General features: G+C 34.5%; 2 protein-coding genes across 8 annotated transcripts in view; one reads left to right on the top strand and one right to left on the bottom strand.

The window, feature by feature from the left end:
• LOC123319447 (dopamine receptor 2) overlaps positions 1-5381 on the bottom strand; it is a 150311-nt gene extending 144930 nt beyond the window's left edge. For both annotated transcript variants that reach the window (XM_044906429.1, XM_044906430.1), the window contains exon 1: positions 5241-5381. The gene's annotated coding sequence lies outside the window, so the exon portion shown is untranslated. The remainder of the gene's footprint in view (positions 1-5240) is intronic.
• Positions 5382-7345: 1964 nt separating this feature from the next.
• Positions 7346-13634, top strand: LOC123319450 (tetraspanin-5). Of its 6 annotated transcripts, none has more exons than XM_044906432.1 (9): positions 7346-7743; positions 7976-8170; positions 8222-8296; positions 9565-9663; positions 9726-9854; positions 9934-9984; positions 10353-10484; positions 10655-10771; positions 12453-13634. In XM_044906432.1, exons 1-9 carry the CDS (start codon positions 7579-7581, stop codon positions 12522-12524), a joined length of 1035 nt encoding a protein of 344 aa, XP_044762367.1. In that variant the 5' UTR covers positions 7346-7578; the 3' UTR covers positions 12525-13634. The 6 variants fall into 6 exon arrangements, with proteins under 6 accessions (XP_044762367.1, XP_044762369.1, XP_044762368.1 ...); XM_044906433.1 differs by having other exon boundaries at positions 7347-7743; positions 10374-10484; XM_044906434.1 differs by lacking the exon at positions 10655-10771.
• Positions 13635-13939: the final 305 nt, after the last annotated feature.

The raw sequence follows: 13939 nt of genomic DNA, 5'->3' as shown, positions 1-13939 counted from the left end.
ACCATAATTTTCAATAAAAGACTTTTTAGAAAATCATCAGTTTAGTACACGAACCCCGAATTTCATAAAGCTTGATCAGGGAATCAACGCTTGATTGACGAATAGACCTCAATTTGTTTTCAATAATTTTTGCATCAAATTATGATATTTATACGCCCATTCAATTATCCTGAATTGCTACTTCTTCATTACATTCAGAGATGAAAAAGTTTCAGCGATTTCGATTTGAAAATCGTGTTACAGTCAAATCGTTGATCGCACAATCAAAGTTTTATAAAACCCATTGCAAATCAAGTAGAATAGTGAACAGGACTTGTGGGTTGTTGACATGACTTTCATGAATTTGTGGAATGATGTCTGTGGCAATCACGAATTGTTTGTGGTCATGTGGAAAACTTACCCAGGGTTTCATAAAGCTTGATCGGCGAATCTTAACTCTAGACTCTAGACATTCTCGCATCAAATTATGATGTTCATATGTCCATTCAATTATCCTGAATTGCTCTTTCTTCAATATTTTCAGAAATGAAAAGGTTTCAGTGATTTCGTTTGAGAAATCGAGGGAATGTCAAATGGTTGATCGGACAATCGAAGTTTTATGAAACCCGCTGTTAGTGAAAGTTTTGTTGCATAATTAGTTTTTTCAAAACCTTATAATAAGAAAGAGATAACGCCTGTACTAATTTCCTCCAAGACCCATATTTCTCCTAATTCAGTAGGAAGGAAGATTCAAATCATACCTGGACTCAAATGTAACAAAAATTATGAGGGAGATGAATACCACCCGCAGATATGAATATCAAGAAGTTTTACGATCTGAATTGAACTAGCCAATTTGCCATCGTCAGGACAACCAAATGGAGAACATTCCACCAAAGAAGAGCAGATGCTGACTATGGTTTCGGTCTCATTTGGCCGCGTCGGAGCAACACAACTCCTTCTCCGTTTCTGTGTGGCTCTGATGAGGTCGAATAAGACCGAAACCAAGGTCAGCTTCTGCTCTTGTTCGCTGGAACGTTCTCTATTTAATTGTCCTGACGATGGCAAATTGGCTAGTTCAATTTACGTAACATTTGTTGATATTCATATCGGAGGGTGGTATGCATCTGAATTAATTCTTATCGTTGTATTCGTTGTTTCCCTGTTGAGGCGTGATCATTCTTCATTAAAATTCACAAAATGTCATTGAATTTCAAGTACGTGACTGTGGAAGGTGACTCCGGCATCGCAAAAACTAAACAAAACATGAACATGTGCCTAGACAGTGGACAATGAATCGTTCAGTACCATGTTCATCGAATTAGATGCATCAGGTCACTTTTGAGAGACTCATAATTGTCGTATCTTGCAATTTAGGTAGAAAATCAAGGTAGTTTCTTGGTGTGCTTATGTTAGTTATGTTTAAAAAGTGCTATGATCCCCATTTCATTCCATTTCAACGACGATTGTTGGAATGTTCGAACAAGAATATTGTGATGCCCATTGTGAAAAGATTCGTGATTAATTTAAACGATTTAGATTTAGAATTTATTGGTGAGATTTTGAAGTAATTTTGTTTTTTTTCAAACTTTTTTTCCTAAGTCTCTTCTGTCAGTTGGTATTGAAATGAGCCATTTCATAAAATCGTGTGAGTTACTAAAAAATAATGAGGAAATTCGGCTATCCTAAGTTTTCACTCTCATTCCCAAGTAAAAATTTAACGAGACAATATCCTAAAAGAAACCATTTATGGTTAACTCAGTCATCACGGGACAAATTTTTTCCATTACTTTGTGATAATTATTCAGATAACAAATGATCTAGGGTCGTATAAGGATCGAATTCAGTGATCATTTTCAATTTTTGTTCCAACTTTGTCATTTAGAAAGTTTTGTATAGGTGATTTTTGGTGAAACGCTTCATTTTGACCTTCACTTGAAAAAAGCCTCACCTTTAAATACACGCTGTATATTCTCAATTGGAATGTTTACATCGGCTATCGTCGAAGATCAAAAACCCTGTATATATAATGTTACCATCCACCCCAATTGAATTCAATAAGTTCGGAAGTTTGGCTTTGAATAAATTCCCATTATTGCCGCTTCAGTTAACACATTTCGTTTGCCAAAAAACTAGGAATCTTCTTTCATCTTCGGAATATTTCACGTCTTCAGATACCCCTCCTTCCCGCCTCTCCTCCTCAAAACATATTCTTTGGATGAGAGTGGGTCTGACAGAAATTTTGATCATGTTATATTCTGCAGTGCCTCCTTCTTGATATCCCGAATTCTTATAACTGGGGTGTTACTCCCGGAGAAAATAAATCCATATGGAGGGATATATAGATAGATATTGCAAGTTAGGCAAAGAACGAAATCGTAACTGAAGTATTTCTCGTAATTGGTCAGAAGATTTTGGTAACACCGCAAAAATAAAATGATTGACATTGAATTATCATATAATGGAGCAGAAAAAAATAATAACAATAGATTAATGTTTACAATAAAATATAAAAAGTCACACATATATTAATCAAATTGTCATCATTTTGTCTCCTACATATTCGAGAAAGTAATAGTAGATGATAATATAAACAATTCTTGCTATAATTTTTCAGAAACATATTCCGTGGCCACTTTGGTATTGTTAAATACTTTGAATCGGCAGTGGCTACCCATCCATTTTCTGGAAAACATTCGTGGACTCAATTTTGAATTTCTATCAAGTGAAGACCATTAAAATTGGAAATCTTTGCACTATTGTGTTTCCTGTTTCCGAAATGGAAGACTCCAGTTTCAAATCAAATAGCAAATCTTCTTCTTATTGTATTTTCTATCAAAGTTATATCTCAATTCATAGAGTTGGCATTTCATAAGGCCGTACATACTAGAAATCACGAACTTCTAGCATTGAACCCCTTACACACTACTGGTTTATAATTCCAACCATCAAAGGCCTTTAAGTTTGCCAAACTATGCGACGAAAGTTCATCTGCACCCTTCTAGCACCGAAGGTGTTAAAACATGAGCATAACAAGTCTGCCATGGGCTAAGGTGAAGGCATATATATCATTCTATCGAATTAAGATGCTGGAGAGAAGCTGTTGGGATATTTAATTAAAATCGGGAATAATTAAGGGAAGTTAAATCAGCTTTTAGGTATATCAGTATATTATACTTCGTATTTTATGATATGAAGTATGTGGAAGCTGGAAGTGAAAGTTTCTGTAGTAATTATACAGGGTGTAAATGAATAGTATGTCATGTATTCTTTGTTACCACCCCCTGTTCAGATACATCCCCTAAATATACCACATAAAAAAATTTTTTTAGAAACCAGGAATAACCAGAAATAAAATTGAGCAGACTTTACATGAGAGCGAGAAGGCAATCAAAAAAATATTTTTTGGGAAAAGTCACCCCTAAAATTTGTTTCGCAAGAATTTTTTTTCCTTATTCATATTACACCATTGAAAAATCAATATTTGATAGTTGGATTCATTCTGATCAAATAAGGTCTCTCTAGGTCTCCTGTAATTTTTCGCAGAAAATAGCGGTTATTGAAAAAAAACTATTCATTTACGCACTGTACTTATAATTTATGTTCCTATATCATGAAATATACAGGGTGTTTTCAAGGTGAGGCTTTTTTTTGACAGAAGGTAGAACTCATCAAAATGTGTCGTTTCACCAAAAATTGTCTATATAAAATATCCAAGATGCCTCAGATACAACCCCTAGAAGTTCAACAAAATTTCATTGAATTTCAAGTACGGGACTGTGGAAGGTGACTCCGGTATCGCAAAAACGAAACAAAAAATGAACATACGGGTGGACAATGAATGATTCAGTACCAAGTTCATTGGATTAGATGCATCAGGTCACTTTTGAGAGAATCATAATTGCAATTTAGGGTGAAAAAAAAATGTGGAAAATCAAGGCAGTTTCTAGCAAGTGCCTATGTTATGTTGAAAAGTGCTATGATCCCCTTTGCGATAATTATTAATAATAATAATTAATAATACCTATGTCATTTTGAAAGTTTTGTATAGGTGATTTTTGGTGAAACGCTTCATTTTGACAAGTTCTACCTTCTGTTGACAAAAAAGCCTCACCTTCAAATAAACCCTGATGTATATATAAATAATATATATAGGAACATGAATTATAAGTACAGAGTGTAAATGAATAGTTGCGAAAAAATTTAAGGGGGATTTCTTGCCCAAAAATTGTGTGGTTTTTTCATAGAATTATGGATTTGAATAAGCACTAATTGTTCCACTCTATATTTAGTTATACAAACTGAGCATTACGTTCATACTGAAACTGCTCAGAAGTCTTCAAATATTTTTTTTGGGCTTGTAACCTTGTGAAACTGTTTGGTGAATTAAATTTGTCTTTTTTTCCTCTTATACATGATGATGACTATTTAATGCCCAAAATGATAAAGGTATAGGAAATCTATCTAAATCATTTTTCAATTACCATTATTCGGCCATTTTCTGGTGGATTCTATGAACATTATTTTATATCGTTTCAGCAACAGGCGTTTCGTGCAATTTGTACCATTATTCATTAATGGATATTGAAAAGCTATTACGCAAGTTGATATTGATTCGTATTGAAATGGATAAAACGCAGAAAATTCCGAAAATAATACACCATCACATCTATCATTATTAATATGCACATCGTTTTATTGAACATGGATATTGAATGATACAGAGAAATAGTGAAAAAGCATAATATAACAGTATTGAAAAAGAATTTAAAAACAATTTTTTCGGATTCCTGACAAATGGTTATTTCGTTTCAGGTACAGCAGATTCAGTTGAGTTCCTGAAGCGCTCAATTGAATCTTCTGCATATACGTAGATAAGACTGCTTTTGTGAGAACATAAAATCTAAAATAGTAGTGAAAAGCCCACCTTAATCACTAAAGGTGATTTTTCTCGAATGAATGAAAATTTTATTTCTGTTTTCTCTTCTAATATTCTCTAATGAACGTAGTCTAATTGGGCGAATATATGAGTTAAACAGAACTTTTGACAAAGTTACGCCGAGCTTGTCATAAATGAAAGACAAGAACGTCTTACATTTTTACAAAGGATATATGCAAAGGTGACCGCAACCACCTGATCATCATGTCGCGTCTCAATGTGAGAAAATCTTCATAAAAAATTATCGATATAAAAGACAAGCTCTCGATGAAGTGACCCAATATAACGTTTATCAATAATTGGAGGAGAAATCGCCACTTACAAACATATTTGTAAGACGGAAACCGCAGAGGGCACAAAGGCACAAACTAGAAAAATGGTCACTCAACACTTCTTAAGGAAACGACAGAAATTCTCTTCGATTTTGGTCGAACGACATGGCCGACATTTCGTGAATCCGAAGAATGTCATCTCACTCATCCAAATAAACCTATTTTTTTTTAATATTTTATCGCACGGTAGAAGCGCGTCTTATTTCTCTGCAGAGGGACGCAGCAGGCTATGATTTCGGTATAGGACACTGAAGCCAGCCGCATGGCGCCAAAACTTTCAACGCCAACTTTGCGCCTCGGAAAACGCAAGCGCTGTTGCTCTAGCTTGCCTCCAGCAGGTCTAGTGCCCTCAGCAGGAAGGATATCCCTTTATTTACGACTTTTTTGCCTGAAAACGAGATATTTCAGAGTTTTGAGAACCAAATACAGGGTGAGTCTTCGACTCAGAAGATTCCTGAGTTCTAAAGAAACACTTTTTGCCTTCAACATTTTTCCCAATACAGCTCGTTTGAAAAGATACATGCTGTTGAAAATCCATGAAAAAATAACGTTTTCAGTTATATCTCACCCTAATTAAATGGTTTTCGGATGAAAGTTTTTCATTGATGTGATTAATCTTCTCCGCAAACCTATGAAATTCACCCACATCTTTCAGTGTCTTCATTATGACCATTACATACCATATAAATACCACAAATTTAAAGAATTCATTTCCTAAAAGCACGTCAACGGCCACTAATGAATATTCAAGTATTTTGGAAAATAACAGTATTCTTTATATTTTCTCGTATAGATAATAGGCCGTTTTCGTGTAATTCGATTTAGAAAATTGAAAAATATCAGCGAAATTCGAAAAATTGGGTACTTTGGCCTAATGCAACTGTGCTTACTGCAGATGTGTTCTATCATAGATTAAGTTTGAAAGGAATTTTGTGGTAATTTTAGCAGTGGCGCACCCAGAATGATATTATGGGGGGGGGCACACAAAGGTTCTGGGGGGGCACGCCTAGCTGCAAGCTTGATGAAAGTAGTTTTTTACGGTTTTACCATAGCAAAATCAGTTAGCTTTTCGACGCTTGGGGGGGGCACTTTCCCCCGTGCCTTCCCCCCCCCCTGGGTGCGCCAATGAACTATAGTGTTCTATGATAGTTAACCTGGCAAAGAAGAAGAACGGTCAGAGATGATATGAAATTGAATGTTTAATGTTTGAATCTGGTAACTTTACTATAAAATGAAATAAATAACGATAATAAATGATTAAAGATTGGAAATCAAGGCAGTGCTAATATGGGTGGTTGCAAACTGAATTCGTTATAATTATCGAAAATTAAATACAAATCAAGAGAATCAACAGAAGAATATTCAATATTTATCGCCAACTAGCTATATTTCAGTTATTCATTTATCGTTTTATAAATACTACGTACTTCATTCTCAAAATTTGTTGTTTTCCAAATGCGCCGACAATACTCGGGGATCAAAGAAAATTAATTTCTATCGAAGTTAATTCAGGTGATATATAACATACAATATACATATCAACAAATGTTTCGATCTAAATCGTATTAACTACCCACCATCACACGGAGTAATAACGGAAGTAAGTCCATTTCATTGAGGAACAGTTGATATGCTGACCATGGTTTCGGTCTTATTTGACCTCGTCAGAGCAACCCCACTAACACCTCGATGAAAATTGAATGAATTGATGCACCTTTAATTAGATGTCGATAATCGCTGTCCTGATTGAAAAAAAACTCTGATGCATTGCTTGAACTGTCGCCAGTAACTGCAGGCAACTTTGTATACACCTCTTCCTCATTGTGAGTTGCCTATCTGATGCGAATCATTACCAGCAAAGATGCAGATTGTCGACAATAAGTATCGGTAGGCAACTAATGAAACACATAATTCTTCAACCTCGTATGGTTGGTTTCCTTACTTCATTTCCCTGTTCTTCCTCTTCCGCTTTGTAGTTAACCGCCAATAGCTCGACTGTTCCGTAGATGTAAAGTATTGTAGTTTAAACGAAAGCTCCTTTTTAGTGCCAATGCAATGTCCACTTCTCAATTTTGACAACCATATGAAACGTAGGTTAATTTCATTTTCCCAAACGTCATTGGTTGTTATTATTGACATGTGCATTTCCTTTGTGGTGGTTTCCCGAAAGTGAAGCAGACTAGGCTTTTCCACGAAATCGCTCAATACTGGGAAATGGAAGAGTCTATATAAAAGTACAGAGGAAACCTAGGGGAAACAACTGATGAAAATATGAAGAAGTCTGTGATAATTTGCATTTAGTTATTGAGTTAGAGTTCTTATTGGACCATGGCTGTCGCAACTACGACCACCACAACTGTTCAACACCAAAATAAAACTCAAACTTTTAGAACAACCCAGTCTCATCACCATAAGAGAAAACGCAGAAGGCATACGAGTGAAGTCAGCAGTTGTTTGAAATATATGATTTTCACATTCAATGTTATTTTGTGGGTGAGTGAATGGTTCACCTCTCTATACACCTACTCAGTTTTGGCTCTTTATTGGTTAGAGTTTTGTTTTCCTATTTTCACTCTGAAATAAAAAATTTCATATGGAGTGTGGTAAATTTCTTATTTTCATTGGCATGACATGATCAATGTCATTAAATATTATTATTATTATTTATTTATTGAACTCATTATTTTTCAATGTCACCTATGTTGTGAATGACATTCATTTGCAGTTCTTTGGCCTACTGGTTCTTGCTGTTGGGTTATGGGCTTGGACTGAAAAAGACACTTTCAATAATTTAGGAAAAGTAGCCAATATATATCTAGACCCTGCTTTTGTACTGATATGTATTGGTGCACTGACTTTTCTAATAGGTTTCACTGGCTGTGTTGGGGCTCTAAGAGAGAACACATGTCTGTTAGGAATGGTAAGAACCACCCATTTATGTGATGAAAAATTCTTTTATTCATCATTTCAGTACGCCCTCATTCTATCCATACTCCTTCTATTTGAAATGAGTGCTGGCATTCTAGGATTCATTTTCAAAGATTGGGTGAGTAATGTTTCCTTATCATAGAATACTGCACTATTGACACTTGTATAGATCAATACAGAGTGAGTCTGTTTTTCACCTATATGAGATATTCAAGATGGCGGAGTTATGATCCCCTCAAGTTCAATGCGATTCAGTTTAATTTCGAGTACGGGACTGTGTAAGCGGGCGCTGGCCGCGAAAAACTAAAACAGATGACTGAACCGCCATTGTTTACAATTTTTTGGTACATTATTGACTATCTTATTAATTACTTAGTGTCATTCAAAAAAATTGGTGTAACTTGCAAGGTAAGGTGAAAACAGTGTAGAAAAATTAAGACATTGTATTGATTGTGCTTGTGACAATGTTCATTGACAAAGTGATATTATTCATGGCACCGTATTTTTTCACAATTTTCACGTCGGGTAGAATTGCGCGTATAACTTTGAACAAGAGGAAAACGGAGGTGCCAAACTTAAAAAAATTGTAAATTACTTTAGACTGATTTCACTGGTTAGTTCTTGAATTTTCACACTGCTGCCTTGGTTCCTTTTTTATCAGTGAGTAGGGCGTATCGAAATGAACCAGTCCATAAAAGATCGTACAAGTTGCAATGAGCATTTTAGAATGGCTATTATTTACGCGGTTGATGAGACAAGTGGAATTTGGTAAATCATTCACGTGAATAAAAAATACAGAATATAAGAGTAGAATATTCTAATTTTCCACCATTCTGAAAAGTTTATTTCTAAAATATCTCACCTATTTTTCAATATCTGTATTCATCTCATTCATCATACTCACTATATGGTAATTTCCATATTGTATACCAATATCTCTATGTCCAGAGGCTCCTGTCTATGATTCTGAATATGAAGTTTGGTAGACCAGTGATTAATGAAAGTTTAATAAAAAATGAGTGAATAATGGATCATTAATCACAAGAGATCATGATCACTTTACGCATGAATGGTGTTTTAAATCAGATCATTAACGATTCGAGGTCTATTTTATCAATGATTTTTCCAACTTCGTCATTTTGAGAGCTTTGGATGGGTGATTTCTTTATGTAGACCAGTTCGACCTTCTATTGAAGAAAATACTCACCTTTTGAAACACCCTGTATATAACGAAGAGCCTTAGAGATTAATGCCTAAGTCATTATCACCAACCTAACCTCTTACAGACTCTAATTTAGTTTAGTTTGACAATCGTCCTCTAGAGGTCGCCAATTAGTGATATCCTTAATCCTGAAATGAACCCTTTTGTGCTTTATGATATTTCAGATAAAATCACAAGCATCAACGGGCTTCCAGACCTTCATTGTGCACTACAGAGATGATCCTGACCAACAAAATTTAATAGATTGGATACAGGAAGAATGGGTAAGTTTAAATAGTACCTGATTACACGAAGATCTCTTTCTATTTATTTATTCATTACCTAGCTTCACTGTTGTGGAGTAGAAGGTCCTAAAGATTGGGACTATAACCAATATTTCAACTGTTCCTCAAGTGAAGTTGGGAGTAGGGAAGCTTGTGGAGTGCCCTTTTCATGTTGTAAACGTAAACCCAATGTAAGTAATTGAAATGGATAAAATGTCTCGTACTGTTTGAATAAGATACAACAGGCCATATAATAATTCTTCATTCCAGGAAGCAATCAAAAACAAACAGTGCGGATATGACGTGAGGAAACCAGGATTTGTAAGTGGTCAAATTTAATTCATATAAAAAGAATTAGTAAATGAGACAAATCAGAAAACAAATAGGTTCCTAGATGGGCTCATAGAATCAGTTTTCATTAATTTCTTTCTGCATGTGTCTTGGCTCTTTCACATGTATTCAAAAGATCAAAGTATGTAGTGGATTGATCAGTTTTTGCAGGTTATCCATTTTTGCAGCATATATAGAGATTGTTGCGTATCATTCTCGGGATTTTTGTATTACAACTTTGAAAAAATTACCCAGTTTTTGATCATTTTCTGCTACCATTATTCCTTTGAAAAAATATTTATCTTTAGAATAGAGCCAAAAATCGGATGTTTAGAATAAAGATTTTCTGAAATTTCAAGCTTTCTCTCATTTCAATGCAGACAGGAGATAGGAATATATTCGAAAGAGGCTGCCTTAGGGCAGGTGAAGAATGGATAGAGACCAATTTAGTGCCTGTAGCTGCTGTTAATGTTGCAGTAATGGTACTCCAGGTATCACAACAAAATTTAGAGCATGTTTAGTGAATCAGATTGCAAACAGGTTCTGAGCATCTTGATGAGAATTTTATTTTTCAGTTTGTTGATTTTTGTGTGTGTTTATTTCACAAGGCATACCTACATTGCTGACAACTCACTTTTTTATTTTTGCAATTGCATTCCAGAATCTCAATGCTTCTCTCATTATAAATGAGAGGGGTTGTTTGGAAGCAATTGAAGAGTGGATGGAGAGGAATATGATACCAATAGCTACATATATTTTTGTTTACTTCTTTTTCCATGTAAGTGATGTGATATGAGACATTCAATCAAACTAATCATCAGTTTTTTCTTACTAATTATCTACTCTGGGAGTTATCTTCTTACAATTCGCATTAGAGGCAATGAGTTGGTGTGAGAGGTACCCTTAGGCAGTCGACCAACATAACATACAAAATGCGCGATGACTTTTCATATGGACTAGGTACTATAAGTAGTGCAATGGTTAGGGATGAGACTCTTAAGGGTTGTGGGATTAGAATGAAATGTGAAACTGATGTAATACGATCACAACACAACAATGAATACAGCCACAGTAAATTCTTGATTATGTCGACGCGAATATATTAATTATAATATTCAATGAGACGAATATTCTACATCGGCCACCAGAGGCCTGTAGACGCCGACTGACTAACCCTCGACCAGCAGGCCTCGTTGCAAACAAATCATTAGAAGTATTAAGCGACTTTCGTATCTATTTCACTATTTTTAACAAGAGGGGAATAACTTCACAGTTGTCTAGCTAAATAGTTGGACATATACCTCGCGTTTTTCTTTTTTATCTATCACGTGCTGGTGGACTGACCAAGATTGGGTATTATTCTCTGTCTATATTTCTCTTCTTCTCTTTTACATAGGGCTGTAAGTTATGGTTAAACATGCAATTCTCAACCATTGCTTATAATTGAGTCCTGTTTGCGTGATTTTTGAAGTTGATTCGGAAGATTGGTGATATAAATAGTTATATTTCAATCATTAATCAAATTCGTTTTGTCATTGGAATTGAATGTAATTTATTCTGATTTCAAGCAGTTCCTCTTACTGCCTGCAATCTTTTTTTAAACTTAACCCCGGTTTGACAAAACTTTCAGTAACTCGATTTCCTAAAAGAAATCAGTGAAACGTTTTCATTTCTGAATATATTGAAGAAGTAGCAATAGAGAATCATTGATTGGATGCATATGGGTCATAATTTGATGCTAGAATGATATTCTGAATGATCATGACTGAACTATCGACCGAAAACAAACTGACGTTTATCCGTAAATCAAACGTTGATTCCCCGATCAAGCTTTGTGAAATCGGGGGATAGTACATCGTAAAATTGAGTTAAGGTGATAATGGTGTAGCAGAATCGAGTCACTACGAAATTGATTGTTGTCAGAGTGATATAATTGCAAAATTGCTACCGTATTTATAACAATTTTTTATACTTGGTGAGACTGTACGGGCTTCAAAGTTCTGGTGTGGCTTATTTCGTGGACAATTCAGTTTAATTTTGTTGGTTAGTCTTTCAACCATGTCGTAAATTGCTCTATTCAGCTAACACTACCGACCCTGGCGCCAGATCGGAGGTGCCAAAAAAAAGCGTGAGAAAATCAAAATTTTTTGAGGTTTACGAAAGGCAAGTGAATGAATTCCTCTCACGCCTAACGTTCCATATGATTTTTTTATTTCGAAAGTTTCTTATAGGTGATTAGGGATCTTTGAATGTGCATGAATTAGCTAAGAAGCTTTCGGAAATTTGTGTTTCAAGCACTTTTATCCCTAGCAACCTAACGAAAATGTCTGCTTTGCTTATTCTAACATCACCAATTTGTTGCTGTTACTGTTTTGTTGACTTAAAATATCGCAGAATTCTTCACATTTATGCTGATAATGCTCCCAATTGCTTTATAAATTTTTATTCTTATTTCACAGATATTGGGCATCTGTTTCGCTCAAAATCTTCGAGCTGATATTTTCGCACAGATATCCAAATGGCGTCACTGACAATCAAGAACTCCCACTGCAGTGTAATGACCTGCGTGGGAGTATTTATATTTTGTTCGAATATTTTCTTTTTTCTATATAGTACCTGTAGGGCGTTTTGAAAAGACGATAAATTTCAGAGATGTTATACCTCATAACTTAACCTTCAGAGTTGTTTTGCGCAGAATTGAAGAAGAATTGAGTTGATTTTTGGGTTATAATGCCGATTTGTTACTTGAATTTTGAACTGAAATCATAAAGAAAAAACTGTTCCTTCTTGATCCAAATTTGAATTTAAAATTACACACATCCAGTAAAATAAATTTCGGGTTAAGTTGTCATGTTGGAATTTTGACAGGATTTCTGTTGAGCTTTTTGTGAATCTTTTATCACATGGTATTATCCCTTACTCTGAAAGATTTTAAGAAGACTAATTTTTAAATCTCGGTGATGAGCCAATGATTTTTTCAATTGAATAAATCGTGTTTGTACAGAGGTTATAATTGAGTGAATTGACATTTTTAGGGCTAATTGAACACCATTCACTGGTGATTTTATTTTTGTAAAATTGTAATGTCGACAATTACAGAATATTAACTCGTATGGTTCGCAGTCTTTTGTGAATTTGACTATATATTGTGGGGTTCAAAAATATCCAAGATATAGGAAAGAACTCTTAAGTGGCTTTGAATATTGTGTTCTACGATATAAAAACGTAAAATTAGAACATTTTCAAATGTTCTTTGAATTCTAAGTCATGAACTTGAAATTTACCTAAGGCTTTTGATATTTCTGCAATTAATACTGTTGAAATTCAAGCTAGTGTTTTCCAACCAACATATAATAGAAAGTAGTTTATATACGAGTCGTTTACAATTCAAGATATATTTCTGGTTAAAAAAATACATGAATATCCACAATCTGAATGTTGTTTTGTGCAATAAGCAATAACTACATCAAACTCTGGGTGAAGTGCAAAAAAAATCTTGCTCGGGAGTGTATCTTGAATCTTTTTATACAAAATCCTGTGAGGTAAACGAATTTGAACTTTTGTGCGAAAGTGTAGTATTTTTAATGATCATGTTTGTTAGATATGCCCGGATTCGTATTAAATTTTATATTTATCGACAACGTTCATTGTTCTATGTACATAAGTATAACTTGTTAAGCTCATTGTGAAAATTTTCGAGCAATCAAACTCGAGAAAGATCAAACGAAATAAGTGATTCAGAGTACCAATTTATTGAAATATTTTTTGTACAGTCTTATCAGAATTAAAAGGAAATTTGTATCAAATTGTGAGAAGAGTTTTACAAATCTTCTCAAATTTCAATCAATATTTCTTGGTGATTTTATTTTTACTGATTCATCAAATTCCATAATTCATATAGGTCCATTGGCAGTTGAGTATATCTGAGACCTTTCCCCATATATTT

Source organism: Coccinella septempunctata, chromosome 8 (genome assembly GCF_907165205.1).
Source record: "Coccinella septempunctata chromosome 8, icCocSept1.1, whole genome shotgun sequence".
Taxonomy (NCBI): domain Eukaryota; kingdom Metazoa; phylum Arthropoda; class Insecta; order Coleoptera; family Coccinellidae; genus Coccinella; species Coccinella septempunctata.
The sequence above is the reverse complement of the archived record's forward strand: the minus strand, read 5'-3'. Positions and strand labels throughout refer to the sequence as shown.